Genomic DNA, 17,699 nt, shown 5'->3' with positions numbered 1-17,699 from the left:
AACTGCTTAGTAGGACACAAAAGAACTATTACTCGGAAAAATTCAGCAGTTGTCTGCCTTTCAGCACTAGCTGCTACAACAGAAGAGGTGCCATTATTGTATAAGAGTGTATTTTTGTAGAGGTAAGGGATTACAGAAGAAACAAAACTCCATAGGAAAAAAGCATCATGCTGTTCTTTATCAAAGCTAAAAAAACAAAGCAAGCAAGGAAAACAAGTCCTGCTTTGTTGAAGGTACAACACAGACCGTTGAAGCCAAGAAGAGAAAAATACAGAATTTCATATAAGACAGTTTTCAGGTAAGTTTTAAAATGAAAAAAATCAATTTTCTGTTTAACACCATTCAGGTATCTCATGGTAGGAGAGAACAGGACATTCTCAAAACGGGAATATGAGTGGTCTTACCCTTATTGGTGATACTACTTAAGGACAGTCCTGTGCTATTATTCGGTAATTTACAAATGTTAATAAAGCCCGACAAAATCATTTTGGTAGGTTTGTTTTACAGCTAGGAACATAGAGGCAGAATGGTTAACAGCCCGAATTCCAGAAACATACACAGTCCCTAAAGATCAGGCCTCTCCAAATCAGGCCATCGGGTTTTTTGTCGCCACACCACAAAGGAGCAAGTTTCAAGTTCGGGGAAAAAGCTCCAAGCTTCCCTTTCTCGGTTCTTGACCAGAATGCAAGACCCTTTCTTGTGTACTTTTGTCAGTCGTACCCAGACAGCTTTTTGTAGGCACAGGTCTGACCAAACTGCAACAACTCACTACCTGTTCCAACCCGTACACTCTATCCTTATGAGTACTGATAAAACCAGTTTGTATGGTTGTGAAAAGAGAGGGTGTTGATAGAGATTAAAAATAATCAAGCAAAAAGAAAATAACAAACAGGAGGGAGAAGGTGGGTTCAGACGAAGCACCAGTGAAGAAAAAACCATCACGTGTCAAGGGGTGCCGTAAACTGCTTTCGTACATGACAGTCAGCGCCTTCCAAACAAGCAAAAGGCTAACTGAAAGGAGCACCTCCTTAAGGCAGGAAATAGGCCGTTACTTAATTAACCAACAGCCAACCGCTTTACCCACTAGTTGTACAGTTTATTTAGACAAGACAAAACCTTGCACAGTTTTGTAACTGCATACAGAAATGAAAACGTCTGAGACATATTAGGTTTTTTCTCCTGTACATTTAACTTTGTACTTTGTTCTTGGAAAAGTGACTTTTTTTTTTTTTAGGATTCACGTTTCAGCAGTACATACGCTCCCATCACTGCCAGAAGAGCATACTGCAAAAGAAAACAGAGAATAAAGACTGATTATAATTTCTCTTCACAGAAGCTCTGAAATTACAGACCGTTCGAAGTGTGTCCTCTCCAACACTGTACTTTCTAGATGAATACATGGAGAGCTGTGTCCTACAGAATTACAGGAATATTTTAATGGGATCATATACATCATAAGTAGGCATCACAACTGTATACACTTAACTTACAAAATTCCTACAAATTAATTCTCAGATTATGACAAACAGCAAGTTCTACTGGATAACAGACAAGCTAAAATGAGCAGGAACACACAGCTCATTTTACATCGGGTACCAAACTACAGAAACAAATTTATTAACATGTATTCTTACATGCAAGATTCTTACTATCTCTACTTGCTATTTTATAGTTTTGAATTTAAGTATTCAAAATGTCTGTATACATACCTTAAATTTGGGATAGTCATTCATTATTATAGTTACCATACCGACATAAGGCAAAAATCTACAATTGACAAAACAGATGAATGAAATTAACCCTCAAATATTGCATGGAAATATTCCGAACGTTACTCAGTTTGAATGTCTTAGTGTAAAACAGTCATTTACACCTGTCACTAATGCACACCCAAATGGGAAATACTTTTTTTTTTCCTTTAGATAAAAATATAATCAAATTATTTGAGAAAAATCTTAGATATTTCATCAACTGGGGAAGGTAACAAAGTCAAAGGCTCAAACCTTGCATTAAATTCCTGTGGCATGTGTAAATTATTTCCTGGTAAATTCTATAAATTACAAGAATAAGTTGTTTAATTTTGTATTTATGGGTGAATTACTTTTAAAAACGTGCCATTTAAAAAAAAAAAATTAATTTCCACTCTCCACATGAGTGAGAAGATTACAGAAAGCAACTTCTCCAAGTAAAGTTGTTTTTTAATTAACATTGTATTTAAGAAATTTAAAACATACCACGCCAGATCTAGTTTGTACCAACAGCAGAACTGATTTAAGTTCTAAATTTTCTTTCTGTTTAATGACAAAAAACATAGACATTTTGCATTACTTACCCTCTTGCTCTTCCAACAACATCCTTCTTCTCTAACCAGTTCTGACCTTCTTTGTACAAGCCTCTATCATCAACTTCATTATTATCACCTTTAGTCAGAAATTTGATGTTCCCATTTTCTCTAGAAGGCAACGAGGTGATAAACTAAATACCACTTAATTTAAAAACCTCAATTAACCTCTACAAAGCACAAGATTAGATAACAATGTTTACTTCCAGTCCTGCCTGTACTGCTTATTTAGCAAACACCATTAAACCGTTAACACTACAGACTTTACTGACAGAGTCAATAGATTTTAACAAGAAATGTTTTTTTTAAAACACTCCTAGACTGTCATTTGATGTAAGCAACTACAGATGGACATGAAAGGGATATTGTCTATCCAGAGCAGGCACTGAACTTCCTCGACAAGAGCATTATGTGCCTATCTGGGAAAGAAACCCCAGCGCTCTGCATTTTCAACAGAATAAACTTAACTCTGAAATACTGAATAATACTCTACAAAGGTGGTCTTTTGTTGTGGTTTGTTTTGTTTTGTTTTCCCCACAAATTCTGAAATAAGATCCTGTGAAGTCACCACACATTACAGAATAAACCTATCTGAATTTAAATCAAAATTTCAGATGAGGTAAACCCTAAAAATCTTCCCTTAAGAAAGAAAGCGGTATAACAATAAAATGCTTTAGGCAATTTTCTTCTAAGTTCTGTACATTTGTTTTAATAATCACATTTATGTGAAAATAAAGCTTTGTCCTTTTATTGGAAATAAATGTTGAAGACCCTCTAAAGCAGCTGCAAATCTGCATCAAATTCAGTATTTTGTCACTAACATGGCAATACAGTTTTAGGTCACTCATTAACCACTGAACAATATAGCCAGTCCCAGGCAAAACCTCACTTATGTTTGATATTTATTAATGTGGCAAATAAAAGAAATACATTAACCAGTTTTTAAATAACATAACGCGGACAAAACATTACGTGGGGTTTTCAGGGGACTGTATGGAGAAATCCAAGCACAAGGAATGCTTCAGTGGGTGGCATGCTTCCCCCCACGGACAGACTCCTGCAGATCTGGGAGAGCCAGATCATAATCTTTCCCTACTGTTTCAAGTGAATAAAGCATGTTACACTACATTTTGAATATGAAATAACTTAACCACTGCTCTTACAAAACCTGCCACGTTTCACTCCCTCTCAAGCGTCAGGCATACGTGCAGGTGATGTACACAAGACTTCGGTTCAACACTCCCATTTAAATGAAGTTATTAAGTTTACAGTCTTCAAAATAATTCTGCTCAAGAAGCTGCTGATCGCAAGTAATGATACCAAGAAACAAGGAGTTTTTATGAAGACAAATTAGGTATTAAAAAAAAAAAGCGGTAATTCTTGGATATACATATTTGTTTCAAAAAAAGCACTGAAGAACGATACTACTCAAAAGGTCAACATCTTCAGTTCATGGCCAGGACTTCCTGAGGAGTAAATACATCAGTGCTTGCCACCTCCAGGTTAGCTGCTACTGTGCAGAACTAGAAACAGAATTACCTCTCTTTTGTTTGAGAGGGAAATGCCTATCGTACCAGGCATATGTGAGGAAGGTAAAAACAAGTGATCCACCTGTTGTTGCTTTTCAGCACGAATGGTTGTTGGCACTGTGACTAACAGACACAAAAAGAGTAAGAATCTCTTCTTTTATTCCAAGTCAAATCCCTTTTCTGTAAAACTTTAGTCAGCAAAGATCATATACTTGACTGTCATCATCTATAGTTCTGACTCTGAATCTTCACCTTCTTTCAGAGATTTGCTTTCAGAAGTAGCTATTTCTCATAAACAAAATCCCAATTCTACAACACTCAGTACAGAATCGGACTCTGCTCCCATACAAGGTGCTGCTGCTACAATAACGTCCAGCGCATGTTACTGGACTCCTCCGGCATAGTTCACCTACTGTGAACCTGAGCAACTTCGCTGAAGGACAGGAGCTTGGGTCTCAAGAAGAGTGACACAGAACTGGGGACAAAAATGGATCACACCCTAGAGACGGGTTTTATCTTACAGCATATCCTCGCTTTCCTTTTTCATAAAATACCACCAAGTTAAAATGTAATTTAAAGCCACGGTGAAGGAAACTATATTTAGAAACAAGGAAAGTGCCAAGTTGCATTACTTTTCATGTATTTTGATTACTCTGTGAACTATTGGAATGTCTCTGCCTTCAACTTTAAAAACAACTATTTCACCAGCTCTGATTGGGTCATCATGGAAATTTGTTAAGAACAACAGGTCTCCCCTGTGAAAAGCTGGTTCCATGCTGCCACTACAAACAAACAGAAAGAGAGAGTTTATTAGCATTACGGTAAATGAAAGAACCATGAAAACAAAGGACATGTAATTCTTATGGATAAACTCAAAATTTTAACCGAAACTGGTAGCTTCACGCATTCAGTAACGCTACACAGACTTTTAACACAACCCAAACCTCAGTAAGACCCAAGTCAAGCCAGCCTACAGAAGGCTTCCTTACTGCCTCGGTGAAAGAAAGCAGCAAGCTGAACAGAAAGGCAACAGTACTGTAGCTGTGATGAAGGAACAAACCGAGCCGTTCTGGCTAAGAAAAGCCAGCCATGAGTGAAAAGCCAAAAAGCGTTTCCCAGGATGCCAGGAAGTACTTCTCTACATAGAGCAAGCATAATTAACATGAGCAAGAGTTATGCTTACATCAGTGATTACTATTAATGACCAGAAAATCCATGCCTTTTTTCAAAGCCAGGCATAGTAACTTCTGGTAACAACCTTTAAGGTAGGATTCCAGATCCTGTAGTTAATAACATGAACTGACAATTCCCACTAAAATGATGATATTTAATGCATACAATCCTTGCTGACACACATTCAGTTTCTGTAAGGCTGAAACTTCCACGAACATGTGTTTAACTTCATGTATTTGATCAGCACTCGGGGGCCTGCAGGACTGGCTCTTTATACACCAGAAGTAAAATATCACTGGGGGAAAAGCAACACACAAGTACAATTTACTCATAAAACGAGTTTTACTGTAACACAATTTTAAAATAAATACACATATGGTAAAAAGCAAACTAAAAAATAGACCAGAAAGGGTTCAATAGCTTCAGGAAGCGCAACACATTTACTTATTCTCTTCAGGAAACAACAGAAGCTTCATAGCTTTACATGTATTTCTATTAAAGCAGAAGTAATTTTTTGGAATCCTAACACTAATCCAGGGATTATTATCCCTAGAGAGCAACAGACAGAAGTAAGTGATCTGGAGTAGTATATCTATTATTACAGTGAACAAACCCAGATTTTCAAAGATTTCACATATCTACTGCTTCAACAAACTTCAATGAAAACTAGACTGCAGTTAGGAAAGCAGCCTTTGCACACTGTCCGAAAACAGAGTTAGAAGAAAGGAAGTGTTTGAGTACTTCTCTGAGTAGGTGAGATTTCAAAACTCCAAATCTATGCAAGGGGGAAGGGGAGGAGAAAAAAGACAAAACAAGCTTTGGACTTCAACAAAAAGCCTTTACGTTGACTCACCTGAGCACCACAACAATAGGGCTTTCACTTCCAGTAATGACGATCAGCCCTTTCCATATCATAAGGGCAGAAGACACTATCATAGCAAAATTTAAGACTTGGTAGTACAGCTGTATGAAACAAGAAAATTGTTTTTAGAAGTTACTGTGTTGAGCACAACATAGAATTCCAACCTCCACACACCACTAAGTCACAATCCAGGCACATGGACTTCTGAAATCGTGTGCCAACAGAAGCCTCACGGAACAGACTGCCCTATCGGCAATCCAACCATGCTGCAGCATAAAGTTTTAATCCACTGTGTGCCTCAATCTCATCTTATTACACCCGTGCAATACTCCCATTTGTTAGTGCTAGAAGTCAGTGAACTCATTAGCAAAGACTTGTAAAATGTAAGAAGCTCTACGGCAAATGATCAAACCTATTTTGATGACTCGTCCCTGACTCCTACCTGAGCTCATAAGCATTCAAAACATATGTAAGAAATACTATGAGATCAGTACTAGCAGACTTTGTACTTGGAACAGTTATTTTTGTTTAAAAAGAGGAGATGTGGGAGTAGAAGAGAGATGACAAAGGATCGTTTCCTGCTATTGTCAGACAGAAATTTCTTATGTGGAAAATCTTGTATTGATTTGACTAACTTTCTGCCCCAAAATTCTACGGCTTTGCCAGCCATTACAGCAGTCAATACACTTGTGCACGACTTCCTTCTCTTTTTTTTTTTTCTCCCGCAGCAACAAAGGAAGATAATCTGGTCAAAAACGACCCTGCCCATCTCCATTTATCATGAGGCTCACTGATGTAAAACATGGAACCAGAAATTCCCAGACTATCATTCCAGTTTGAAAATATATAGGCTGGGATTTTTCAGGTATATGACCCACTTCACTTAGCATTGGTCAAGCTTCAAAATCACCTGCTTTAGAGTATTTTTTTTTTTAATGACCGACAGATACTAAAAAAAAAACAACCCCAAAACAGGGAACTTTCACAGCCTGGAAATCAGAAGGCTTGTCACTGGCCTTATATCCTCCCTTCCAACCAGTTACTGGCACAATCACGCAGCAAAGATAAAGTAAAGACACCTGTTTTGAACCAAAAGAGTTCAAAAATACCCGTTTGCTTCCACGTGCTGTACCTCCGGAACGAAGCCGATTACTGACAGGAATGTCAAAACACGGCTTCTCAGCGCTAAACTCCAGAGCTGGCGGCTCCCCCGGGACGGCCGCTGAACACCAGACCCGTGCTCCGGGGCGCAGGGAAGGACCGAACGAGGGCGCGGTTAGGCACGAACGCTCCCGAGGGGGCACAGCCCGGCGGGCCGCATGGCTCCGGACCCCGTCGCGGGCGACTCTGAAGCTCTGGAACCTCCGAGTGGCCTCCGCATCCCGGCCCAGCCCTCGGCCCGCACGCCCCGGGCCCCCGCCCGGCCGGCACCGGCAAGCCCCGGCCGCTACCTGCCGCTTGTTCATGCGCCGCAGGTCCCCGAAGAGATCCATGGCGGGGCCCCAGGAAGGGCCGCACCCAGCTGGCGGCGGGAAGCTACCGGCGCCCTCCCGGACGGGTACTCAGATGGGGACGCGGTGGAAGACACTGGAAGCCCGAACCCCAGCGCCTACCGCTAGCCGCTACTGCCGCCGGCCCGGGGAACGACAGCGTGGGCAGCCCCTCCGCTCCCCGGGAGTTGTAGTCTCCCTCCCTCTCCGCCCCGTCACAGCCAGCGGGCCGCCACGACGCCTGAACTACAGCTCCCAGCATGCAGCGCGGCAAAGGGCCCTGGTGGCGAGGCCCCTCGCCTCCTGCCCTTGCAGATGCCAGAGCAGTTTGCCGCCCGAGGGGGCTCTTTGTGGGCGCTGAGACCCCACGATACGGCGGAACGATACAAACCCGTCTGTGGAGCAACAGAGCGGCGTCATCGGCCTCTCTGAGCCACACCTTTTGGATCAGGCGGCAGACGGCCAGCTCCCTCTGGGGCCGTCGCTGCGTGTGCGCAGCTCATTGGCGGGGCGGGAGGGAGCGCAAGGGCGGAAGAGCCCCCAGGGGGGGCGGGGCGGGGCCGGGGGGCGGAGGATCGCGCAGGCAGGACCGTGGCCGTGGCACCGTCCGGGTCCCGGTCCCGCTTCCGGTCCCGGTCCCGGTGGCCAGCCCTAGCCGTGCTGTCAGAGCGGGTGTCTGAGACGCGACCTGCCTCGGAAGGCGCTCGGAGCCGAGGCGGCAGCCTGCCTCGGTGACTGGGGGGGGGATCGAGGCCGTCTGAGTCCAGCAGCCCCCGTGTTCGTGCAGGGGCTGGCACACAGTCCTTGGAAAGAGAAAACCGCCTAGTCCTGGAAAAAGCTGTAGTTGTGTGCGGCGGCAGCTCAGTCTTTTCCGCAGGCCTGGCCAGCGACAGGAAGGAGTTTGTGCTAGTCAGAAAGCCACTGGCAGCAGCTCGGGGTAGGGCCTGTAAAGTCCATCTGTACGGCTGTTGGGTACTAGTTGGAGGCCTGTATCTAGTTGTGGTGGTTTGGCCCTGGCCAGATGCCAGGTGCCCACCAAAGCCACTCATATCACTCTCACCCCCTCAGCTGGACAGGGGAGATAAAATATAACAACAGGCACGTGGGTCAGATAAAGACAGTTTAATGAAGCAAAAGCTGTGCGCGGAAGCAAAAACAAAAGATCTTATTCTCTACTTCCCGTCAGCAGGCGATGTCCAGCCACTTTCTGGGAAGTAGGGCTCCGGTACGTGTAGCGGTGGCTCCGGACAACAAACATGAAATGAATGTCTCCCCCTTCTTCCTGTTTTCCTCAGCTTATATTGCTGAGCAGACATCGTGCGGTATGGAATATCCCTTTGCTCAGTTTGGGTCAGCGGTCCTGGCTATATCCCCTCCCAAGTTTTTACCCACCCCCAGCCTACTGGGGAAGTGTTGGGTAAATAACCTTGATACTGTGTGAGCCCTACTCAGCAGCAGCCAAAACACTGGTGTGTTATCTAGCTACCGCTGCACAGCACGGTGGGGGCTGCATCTCAGGCAGACTCGTTACACTAGTGGAGTCCCTCAGGGATCGGTGCTGGGACCAGTTTATTCAGTATATTCATCAATGACCTGGACAAAGGAACAGAGTGCACTGTCAGCAGGTTTGCTGATGACACAAAACTGGGAGGAGTGTCTGACACACCAGAAGGCTGTGCTGCCATTCAGCAAGACCTGGACAGGCTGGAGAGCTGGGCAGGGAGGAATTTAATGAACTAGAACAAGGGCAAGTGTAGAGTCTTGCATCTAGGAGAGAACAAGCCCATGTACCTGTACAGGTTGGCGACAGAGTTGTTAGAGAGCAGTGTAGGCAAAAGGCACCTGAGCGTCCTGGTGGACAGCGGGATGACCATGAGCTGGCAATGTGCCCTCACGGCCAAGAAGGCCAATGGCACCCTGGGGTGTATGAGAAGGGCTGTGGTCAGTAGGCTGAGAGGTTCTCCTCTCCCTCTACTCTGTCCTGGTGAGACCGCATCAGGAATAGTGTGTCCAGTTCTGGGCCCCTCCATTCAAGAAGGACAGGGAACTGCCGGAAAGAGTCCAGCGCAGAGCCACAAAGGTGATGAAGGGGGTGGAACATCTCCCTTATGATGAAAGGCTGAGGGAGCTGGGTGTCCTTAGCCTGGAGGAGACTGAGGGGTGACCTCATTAATGTTTATAAATATGTAAAGGGCAAGTGTCAGGAGGATGGAGCCAGGGTCTTCTTGGTGATGGCCAATGACAGGACAAGGGGCAATGGGTGCAAGCTGGAGCACAGGAGGTTCCACGTTAACATAAAGAAAAACTTGTTCACTGTGGGAGTGGCAGAGCACTGGAACAGGCTGCCCAGAGAGTTTGTGGAGTCTCCTTTGGAGACATTCAAAACCTGCCTGGACGTGTTCCTGTGTGACCTACTCCAGGTGGTCCTGCTCTGGCAGAGCGGTTGGACTAGATGATCTTTCGAGGTCCCTTCCAACCTCTAACATTCTATCATTCTGTAATTCCTCACACGGGAGCTGCTGTTTATAAACCATGTGAGCAAGTCTCATTGAAATGGATTTTTGTGTTAATCATACCCCAAAGACACACATTAGGGGTTGTGTGAGGAATTCTGAGGACAAGGAGAGGCTGAAAGAGCTGAGGTTGTTCATCCTGGAGAAGAGAAGGTTCTGGCAAGATCTTAGCAATGTACACAGATACCTGGTAGGACCTGGTAGGAGTAAACAAAGGGCCAGACTCTTCTTGCTGGTACCCAATGACAGGATGGGAGGCAGTGGGCACAAATCAAAACACAGGAAATTACATTTAAACATAAGAAAACCCTTTTTCAACCGTGAGGGTGGTCAAACGCTGGAACAGGTTGCTCAGAGGGTTTGTGGAGTCACCTTGGAGATACTCGAAACCTGCTTTGACAGGGCCCTGATTGTGGGTCATGAGGACAACCACCATGCCAAGACCCCATAGCAGCTGCACCCTGCACTTGTATGTCAAAAGGCCCAGATGACCTTCGTCCACCCAATCTCCAGCAGCATGCTCCAGCCAGAGCACACTGTTTGCGGGTTCTGTAGACAGCATCGCTCTGGCTGCTTGACTGTGCAGCCTGAGTCACACAGCTGTCCTTTCAAACTAGTAACTTCGTCATCGCCACAGCACATGGCTGACACACGTCCCTGGAGCCGCTACCGGATGCGTGATGCACTCTGTCATTACCCCTCTCTGAGCAGGTGTAGTATTTGGAAGTAATTACTGACAGACATGGAGAAGGGAAATACACAAGAGCAAACTCAAAGGTGGCTAGGAGATGTCAGAATTTTCTTTGTGTAATTAAGATTTTAATTGAAAAGGTGTGGAACAAAGTTTTCTGTTCTTTAAGAGTGAGATCTGCCTGACAGATTCTTGCCCAGCAAAAGGTTTTCTGCAATTCCCCTGGAGTAGGTTTTTCATACTATGCTGCTTAGATTTTTTTTAAAAAAATAGGGGTTGTCTCCTTTGTGTACAAGTCTGCTTGCTGTGTTTTTTTTAAAAGACAAAGGTTAAAATGGCGATTGGGACAAAGTGATCAGGAAGTACAATCAATATAAGGGAGAAGAACAAATCACAGTCTCCTGTGGATCACTGTCATCCACAACATTTGGAGCCACATATTGTTTTTCACACATCTTCTACAATGTTTTGAGTCCTTTTGCAGAGTTTACAGAGGTGTCCATATAAGACTGAGATAAGGAACAATAAAGGTAATAGTTCGGTGAAGCTTCAGGAAAAGTCCAAATACCTGTTGGTTACCTTCTGCCTGTGACACAGATTGAGGAGTTGTTCTTGTAAGAGAGTAGTCGTTCAGATGTATGATTTTTCACTTGCTCCTCTCAGAGTAGCTAATTGCCAATTCTCTTAAAAAGAACTCAGAGTGTCTCACATGTTCTTCTGTTTCAGATGAGCCTCTTCATGATGAAGAAACTGTCAATTGCTTCTATATTGCTGTTAGCCGGGATGATGATTTAGAACCCACGCCTATTTATGAGCCTGTAAACCTTTTCAGTGCTAGCTAAATCCTGCTTTTCAATGACTGACTGTTCCCATAAATGCATTTCCCACATGTCTGATATTTATGCAACTGGGAAATGATGATCACAAAACAACTAATTAAAATATGTAACACATAAGCTACCCATTGTCTAATTACATTTCTCTCCCAGAAAATTGTGCCTTTCAAGCAAAAAAAGGCCAAATGCTCATTTACACCAGAAATAATTGTACCTGGAGTAAGTCAAAAAACTTCATTGAATATACCGCTAGTTTACACCAGGGTAGCAGAACTGAGTTTGGACCAGTAACTCACAGGCAATTATAAACAATCTGACAATTAAATCTTTGTTAAATTTACTTTGCCACTGAAATGAAATCTTCACGTTATTTCTTGTGGCTATATAGATATGTTTCACTTTAGCTATTAAAATAATTCATGATATTAATGCAGAATATCATATTTGCCTTAATATAAAAAATGTCCCACAACAAACCAGCTTTTGTTCCAAAATACTGTGCACCACACCTAAATTCCTACTAAAGGGTAGTAGATTTAAACCTTACTTTGCGCTTAATTATGTGTTTACATTCAACGGTAGATATTTGACACTTTTCTGTTATCCAGTCCTTCTGAGCAAGTTTATAACCTTGTTTGCAAGATTATTTTATACTGGTTGTGATGTTCGCAGTAGTTCGGGTTGGTTAACAGTGTCTCCCCCAATAAACTGTTTCAGGCTGTTTTTCCTGGTTCAACAGTGGAACTGTGCAGCACTGCAGTGCGCGGGTGGGACCCACCTCTCCAGCTGTAAACACGCTCTGCAGCCCCCCACTGTTGCTACTGCAGCAGGGAGACCGGACTGGGCAGGTACAAGCAAGTGTGGCTGGTAAGCCTTTGGATCTCCAAGTGTTATTTGCAGGTAGCACTTTAATTCTCAAAAAAGGCATAAAATTACTTTTGCCGATTGTGAAGTAGGGATACATTAATTCTGGAGCTGAAAGACAAGCAATTTAGCAGGGAAATGGCAGTACCCGAGAGAAGGTAGATGGAAGACCGGGCAGTGTTAGAACAGTTCCTTATTGTCATTCCTGGTGGAGAGAATTAAAAGTGGAAGTTGAGATGATAAAATCTAGTTTTGTAACAAGGAGTGGGAGAAAGCAGAGCTAATGTATAGCGAATTTAGAGAAGGAAGAAGGCAACTTTGTGTTGAGACCCGGTAGGATTGAAGCTGCTTAGTTTTTTGTTCATGGAGATGTGACATTCTTTTGTCCAAGGCACAAAACTGTGCTTAATTCTGAGACCGTAGTATCTTTGCAAGTATCTTTGCCTGTCAGTTTGCTGTTGATTAGAGTTCTGAAGGTCAAAAACCACTTTTACTCACCCATTGTCCATGGTAAGTGAAGGGAAACATACTAAGGATGTGCTTTTCTTCCTTTCCAGGGATGCTAGGAATCACCCACACTTCTGTTGGTGGCTTTGTTATTTTACCATCTGGATGATTTAAAATATTAAAGGTTGCATGTATTTTGAAATCTTCCCGTACTCTGGATGTTTGACTTCAATATTTGTACAGTAGATCTTTTGCAGCTCTGCAGCTAGAAAATGATGCTAATTTTTTAGTACATATGAAAATGTGGCTCTTGACATTCTGGCTGATTTGCCAGACCTTTGCAAACATCCAGGCACTAGTGCTACCTGTATATATTACATTTTAATTACAGCTCTTTTTTTTCAAAGAGATTGGTCATCAATAAGTAACTAGCACCTTGCACCTGAGCCGAAACACTAGGTTAATAGGGAAAGTCATAGAAGCCCATTTGCAGCCACTCAGAGAAAAGCACAGAAGAAAGGCAGTAACTGACTCCCCCAGTGAGCACTCTTCTGTTCCAAATACCTTTGGAACTATTGTGCTTCCCATTCCTGTTGCTCAACAGGCTGTTAGAGCAGCCAGTAATGCCCACAGTGCTGTCTGAAAGCAACAGGGTGCCACTTACACAGATACCACGCTCTCTTCTGGATTCCTCTGATACTGGGAGCACTAAGCTGCCCATATGAGCCATTGCATCTGAGTGCAAGTAAGTGGAAAGCAGCCTCCTTCTCCCTGAAAGAAGCTTCTGCTGTATCTGCCAAGCATTGAAAGGGAAAAGATGTGTCAGAGAAGGGATATATTTCAGAGAGACTGAAGCACGAATGTCAACAGGCAGCTTGGTATTCACTGAACACATCTCCTTTGAACATCTTGCCTGGGAAGTCGCACTGGCCCATGTGTGCATGGTAGACAACACTGTTCTTCACCTTGGCAGCCTCAGTTTGATTTTCATTTACCATGTTCATAAGCAGGATCATGATCCTGATACTTCCTCCCATTACCTTTAGTTTGTTGCCAGAGGAACTATGCAGGACCAGGTGTCTCTGTCTTCAGCTCTTGTTACTTCACATTTTCACCCAACGTTACACACTTGAGCAAAGCTGCAGGGGACTCCACACTAGACCCAGTGTCCACGTCTCTTCAGTTTCTCAGAAAAATCAGTCTCTGAATATTATACCTTCTCTGAGCCACAAGGCTGAGCTGACAGTGTGGGCTGGTGTAGCCAGGTTCCTGGGAATGTAACCTTGACTCAGTTGCCTCTTTCTGCGTGAAATCACATTTCTGACACAAACAGGAATGCTAGCAGCTCTCCTGCAGCAGCTGGCAGGGAGCCTGAGGTACCTCTTCCCTCCTTGTTGTGTGGTTAACATGTGGCTTCGTTATCTTCAGCGCATCAGTCTCATTCATTTTCACATGCACAATATCCACTGATGTGCTGCAGGGTTCCTTTTTCTGTGTGTGAAAAGCTGCAGTGGCATATGACCCCAGGTACACACCTTTGCTCTGAAAAGGTGAAGTCATTTCAGCTCCTTCTGTTAGACCACACACCAAGTAGTCTCAGGCAATACTGCAAGCCTTGCCTTTGGAATCCCATTACGGTTCCTTGAAACTGGGCACCCGGCAGGCAAGACTCTCAGAGTGACCTGTCACTGTGGAAAAGTAGGCCTTCATTTTTGGGGTTGTTAATGGGCCTGTCTGGCTTTAGACTTGTTCTTCTGAGAGGCTTTCTTTCAGTCACTGAAAATCTAAGTGCAGGTATTTCCCTGGGGCTTTGTGAAGGCTCTGATTTGTCGATTGTTTTCAGTGCGTGCCTCCAAGGGGCCTTCTTGTTTTGCCATTGTCTCTTATTTTGGTTTTGTATTGCATTCAAATTTATCTGCCCTTTTTCTCAATATAATTCCTTTCTTTGCTTTAAGGGTAAGTGTTAGCTGGACAGCAAGAGTTTTATAATTTAAAACGTCTCAGCAAGGTTCCTTTGTAAATAGCCTCTGAGAACTCCTCTCTGTTTTGGAGCAGGTTATGGCAGATGGTACCTTCCCCTGGAGAGTTGCTGAGGAAGGGGCTGCCTGCCTCTGCTCTGTCTGCAGTCGAGGAAGGGATCTCCACGTTCTCTGAGCAGCCTCAAAAGCGCCGTTTCCTTACCCAGAACATGTTGAGGGCGGTGCAAGTGCCCATCACCTTCTGGGGGCAATGCCCAACGGGGGTCTGGCGCTCATCCTACAGCTGTGATGGGGTTTGCCCTCAGCACAGCTCCTGCCTTGCTGTGGCTCCTGGGGCTGCTGATGGAAAGGGTCCCTGTTGTCCCCTGCACCGCTGACAGCAGCCCTGACCTGGAAGTATTTTTGGCAAAACGGGTTTGCCGTTGTCCACAGTAAAAGGTTTTTTTGTCTCGTGCTATAGTGCCAGGAGACAGATGTTTCTTTAGAACTGGTCTCCAAACATTTCTAGTCATACAACCAATCAGTAAAATTTTTTTTGATTGTGCACACCCCATGTATATATATTTATTTATTTATAAATTATATAAATGTACTACTGTACTGATATATTATGCACGTTGTAAAACATACACACAAAAAAAGGATGAGATAAAGGTGAAATAAAGATTATTTAAAAAATTATTTTATTTTATTGATGTAATTTAATTTAATTTTTTAATGGTATAAAAAGTATTTTCTTCCTGCACCCCAACAGGCACGCACACCCCGCTTTGGAAACCGCTGCTTTACAGCACATACGGCTTTTGTCTTGTGTGACTTTGCTCATGATTTCTTACCTGGTAGCTGGCGAGGATCTATTCACAGGCACAGTTTGCAACCAGGATGTCACTGTGCATGGTTGTATTTCTAAATGTGTGAGTCAATATTTTTAGTCTGCTCTGCAACCCAGTATCTGCATAGCTAATCTGATTACAGCAAAGTCGATTTGTTTCAGTTTATTTGTGAAAATAATTTCTTTTTCTGGGGAAAAGGGGAAGGAGAGGGAGGGATCGAACTATCTGAACATTCAAATGAATTTAGCAAATAATGTTCTCTTTTCCTTCCCCTTCCCCCAAGGAATAGAAAAAAAAATCAGAAACAACTTGAGAAAATGTTTAGGCTTTTCCAAGTGAAAAAAAAGTTTAATTTTTAAAACTGGCCAAGAGTAAATGAGGGGAAGGTAAAAATGTTTTTAAAAAATTCTAACAAAAGGAAATACTTAATCCTTATTCAAGAACAATCTCTTGGTGAACTAAAAATGTGTGTAATGCATTACGTTTTACTTTTTGCTGGGAAAGAGGAGGACATTGAGCTGACTTATGGGATTTTTTGTTTCTTTTTCCTATGAAAACTGCTGAACCTTTTGCGTAAAACCAGCTTAGCTTGCATCTGGAATGACCAAAATGCTCTCAGCATTCTTTGAGTGGGGAGTGTCCATAACATTTATGAGCCTCAGGAAGGTTTCACCCAGCCTCCTTCCCAAAGGTTCTCAGCTCTAGTGACAGGCTCAGTTGTCACTTCCTGTGTTCTCGCCCCTTGTCATGCCTTGTATCAGCCCACAGACACGCTGCCATGGGCATGACCAGGTTCTCAAAGCTGCGTTATATCAAGAGTCCGTACAGAAGCCTTGCCCCAGCAGCAATACTGTTGTGTGCAACGGTGGGCTTTCTGCAGAACACTTCTGCTACATCCGTGTGTCCCTCCAACTGCCCCTGCAGCATGTGGCCCCACATACCCCTTTGCACAGCCTCATAGTCCAGAGGTTGATGGAGAGATGGGGGCTCCGAGCAGGCGTGGCATGGTACCTGAGCTGCGACTGCCAAATGTCCAGCTCCACTGTTCCGTCACCTCACAGCGAAGTTACAGGGTATGCTGTCTATAGGGGGGCTCAATGGAAAGCCAAGAGCAGGTCTTTCACCAGCTTCAGGGCTCCTGTGTTGACCTAGTGCAGTCCTCATTAGGCGGGCTGTGGGAGGCTGCGTGCTACTGCCTTGTGCGCTGCTCAGCTCGCTTTTGCTGTGTGATACAGTGCTGTGCGTCATGGCCGATGGGCTTCTGATTGCAGCGAAACCGGACTCTTGGAAATACCTGACACAGCTCTTCCTAAAGTTGCCTCAATTGTGTCTTTCAAGTCAATTATTTGTCATCTTTCTGTGGAACTGCTGTCCTTTGTAAGTGGGGAAGGACCCACCTCCTCCTCCTTAAGCTATCTGAACAGACCCACGGCACCTGGGCTGTGTTCAGGACAGCCACGACACTGAGCAGGAGTTGACCAGAAGGAACCACTGCTGCCTTCTGTTTCCTTGCATCCTGCCACTGGCTTGCGGTTACCCCTGGGTTTGGACCCCTTTGCTGCTTTCTCTTGCCCTCCAAGTGGCTGACGTCCTCCTGTCAGCATTGGCTTCGGAAGGGCCAAGGGCAGCGACTGCCAGGGTGGGTCCCAAACATTCCTGCCACCAGCCTTGCCTCTGCTTTGCCTCCTAGTGCCCACAGGCTGCTGCCCAGACAGCAGTAGGGCTGGGGGTGAGGGCAGGCATTCTGGGGACAGTAGTGGTTTCCAGCAACACTCTTGTGCCCCCCATCCTCCAGCAGCAGCAACTGGTGTGCCAGTGGTCTCCCCTGCACCCCTGCCAGCTCCCATCTTTCCTGTGGCAGCTCACCTGCCCCGCGGCTTGGCCGGGAAGGCAGTGCCAAGCTCCGCTGTGCTGCCAACCTGCCGGGAGCTGTCTCTGCCCATCCCCAGGGCTGCGGCTCACGGCGAGAGATGACCACCTCTGCCAGAAGCCCACCCACAGGTACAGCTCCAGAGTCCCTGCCGCTGTGCCTGGCATGAGGAGGGGCTCTGCAGAGCAGCAAAGGATGAAACACCAGTCATTTAGTCAAGTGCAGGCTCGGATTACCACTTTTTTATTAATCACAGTACTGATAATAATAC

General features: G+C 44.5%; 1 protein-coding gene across 3 annotated transcripts; it reads right to left on the bottom strand.

Annotated features, from left to right (window-relative positions):
- Window positions 1–1,075: 1,075 nt before the first annotated feature.
- Window positions 1,076–7,500, bottom strand: SEC11C (SEC11 homolog C, signal peptidase complex subunit). 3 transcript variants are annotated; one of them, XM_086479232.1, is made up of 6 exons: window positions 7,357–7,500; window positions 5,897–6,006; window positions 4,503–4,652; window positions 2,333–2,452; window positions 1,710–1,767; window positions 1,076–1,284 (listed from the first exon to the last, which is right to left on the bottom strand). In XM_086479232.1, exons 1-6 carry the CDS (start codon window positions 7,396–7,398, stop codon window positions 1,231–1,233), a joined length of 534 nt encoding a protein of 177 aa, XP_086335358.1. In that variant the 5' UTR covers window positions 7,399–7,500; the 3' UTR covers window positions 1,076–1,230. The 3 variants fall into 3 exon arrangements, with proteins under 3 accessions (XP_086335358.1, XP_086335359.1, XP_086335360.1); XM_086479233.1 differs by lacking the exon at window positions 7,357–7,500 and adding an exon at window positions 7,015–7,172; XM_086479234.1 differs by lacking the exon at window positions 7,357–7,500 and adding an exon at window positions 7,038–7,172.
- Between the last annotated feature and the right edge of the window lie 10,199 nt (window positions 7,501–17,699).

Source organism: Leptosomus discolor, chromosome Z, assembly GCF_034619465.1.
Source record: "Leptosomus discolor isolate bLepDis1 chromosome Z, bLepDis1.hap2, whole genome shotgun sequence".
Classification (NCBI taxonomy): domain Eukaryota; kingdom Metazoa; phylum Chordata; class Aves; order Leptosomiformes; family Leptosomidae; genus Leptosomus; species Leptosomus discolor.
The sequence above is the reverse complement of the archived record's forward strand: the minus strand, read 5'-3'. Positions and strand labels throughout refer to the sequence as shown.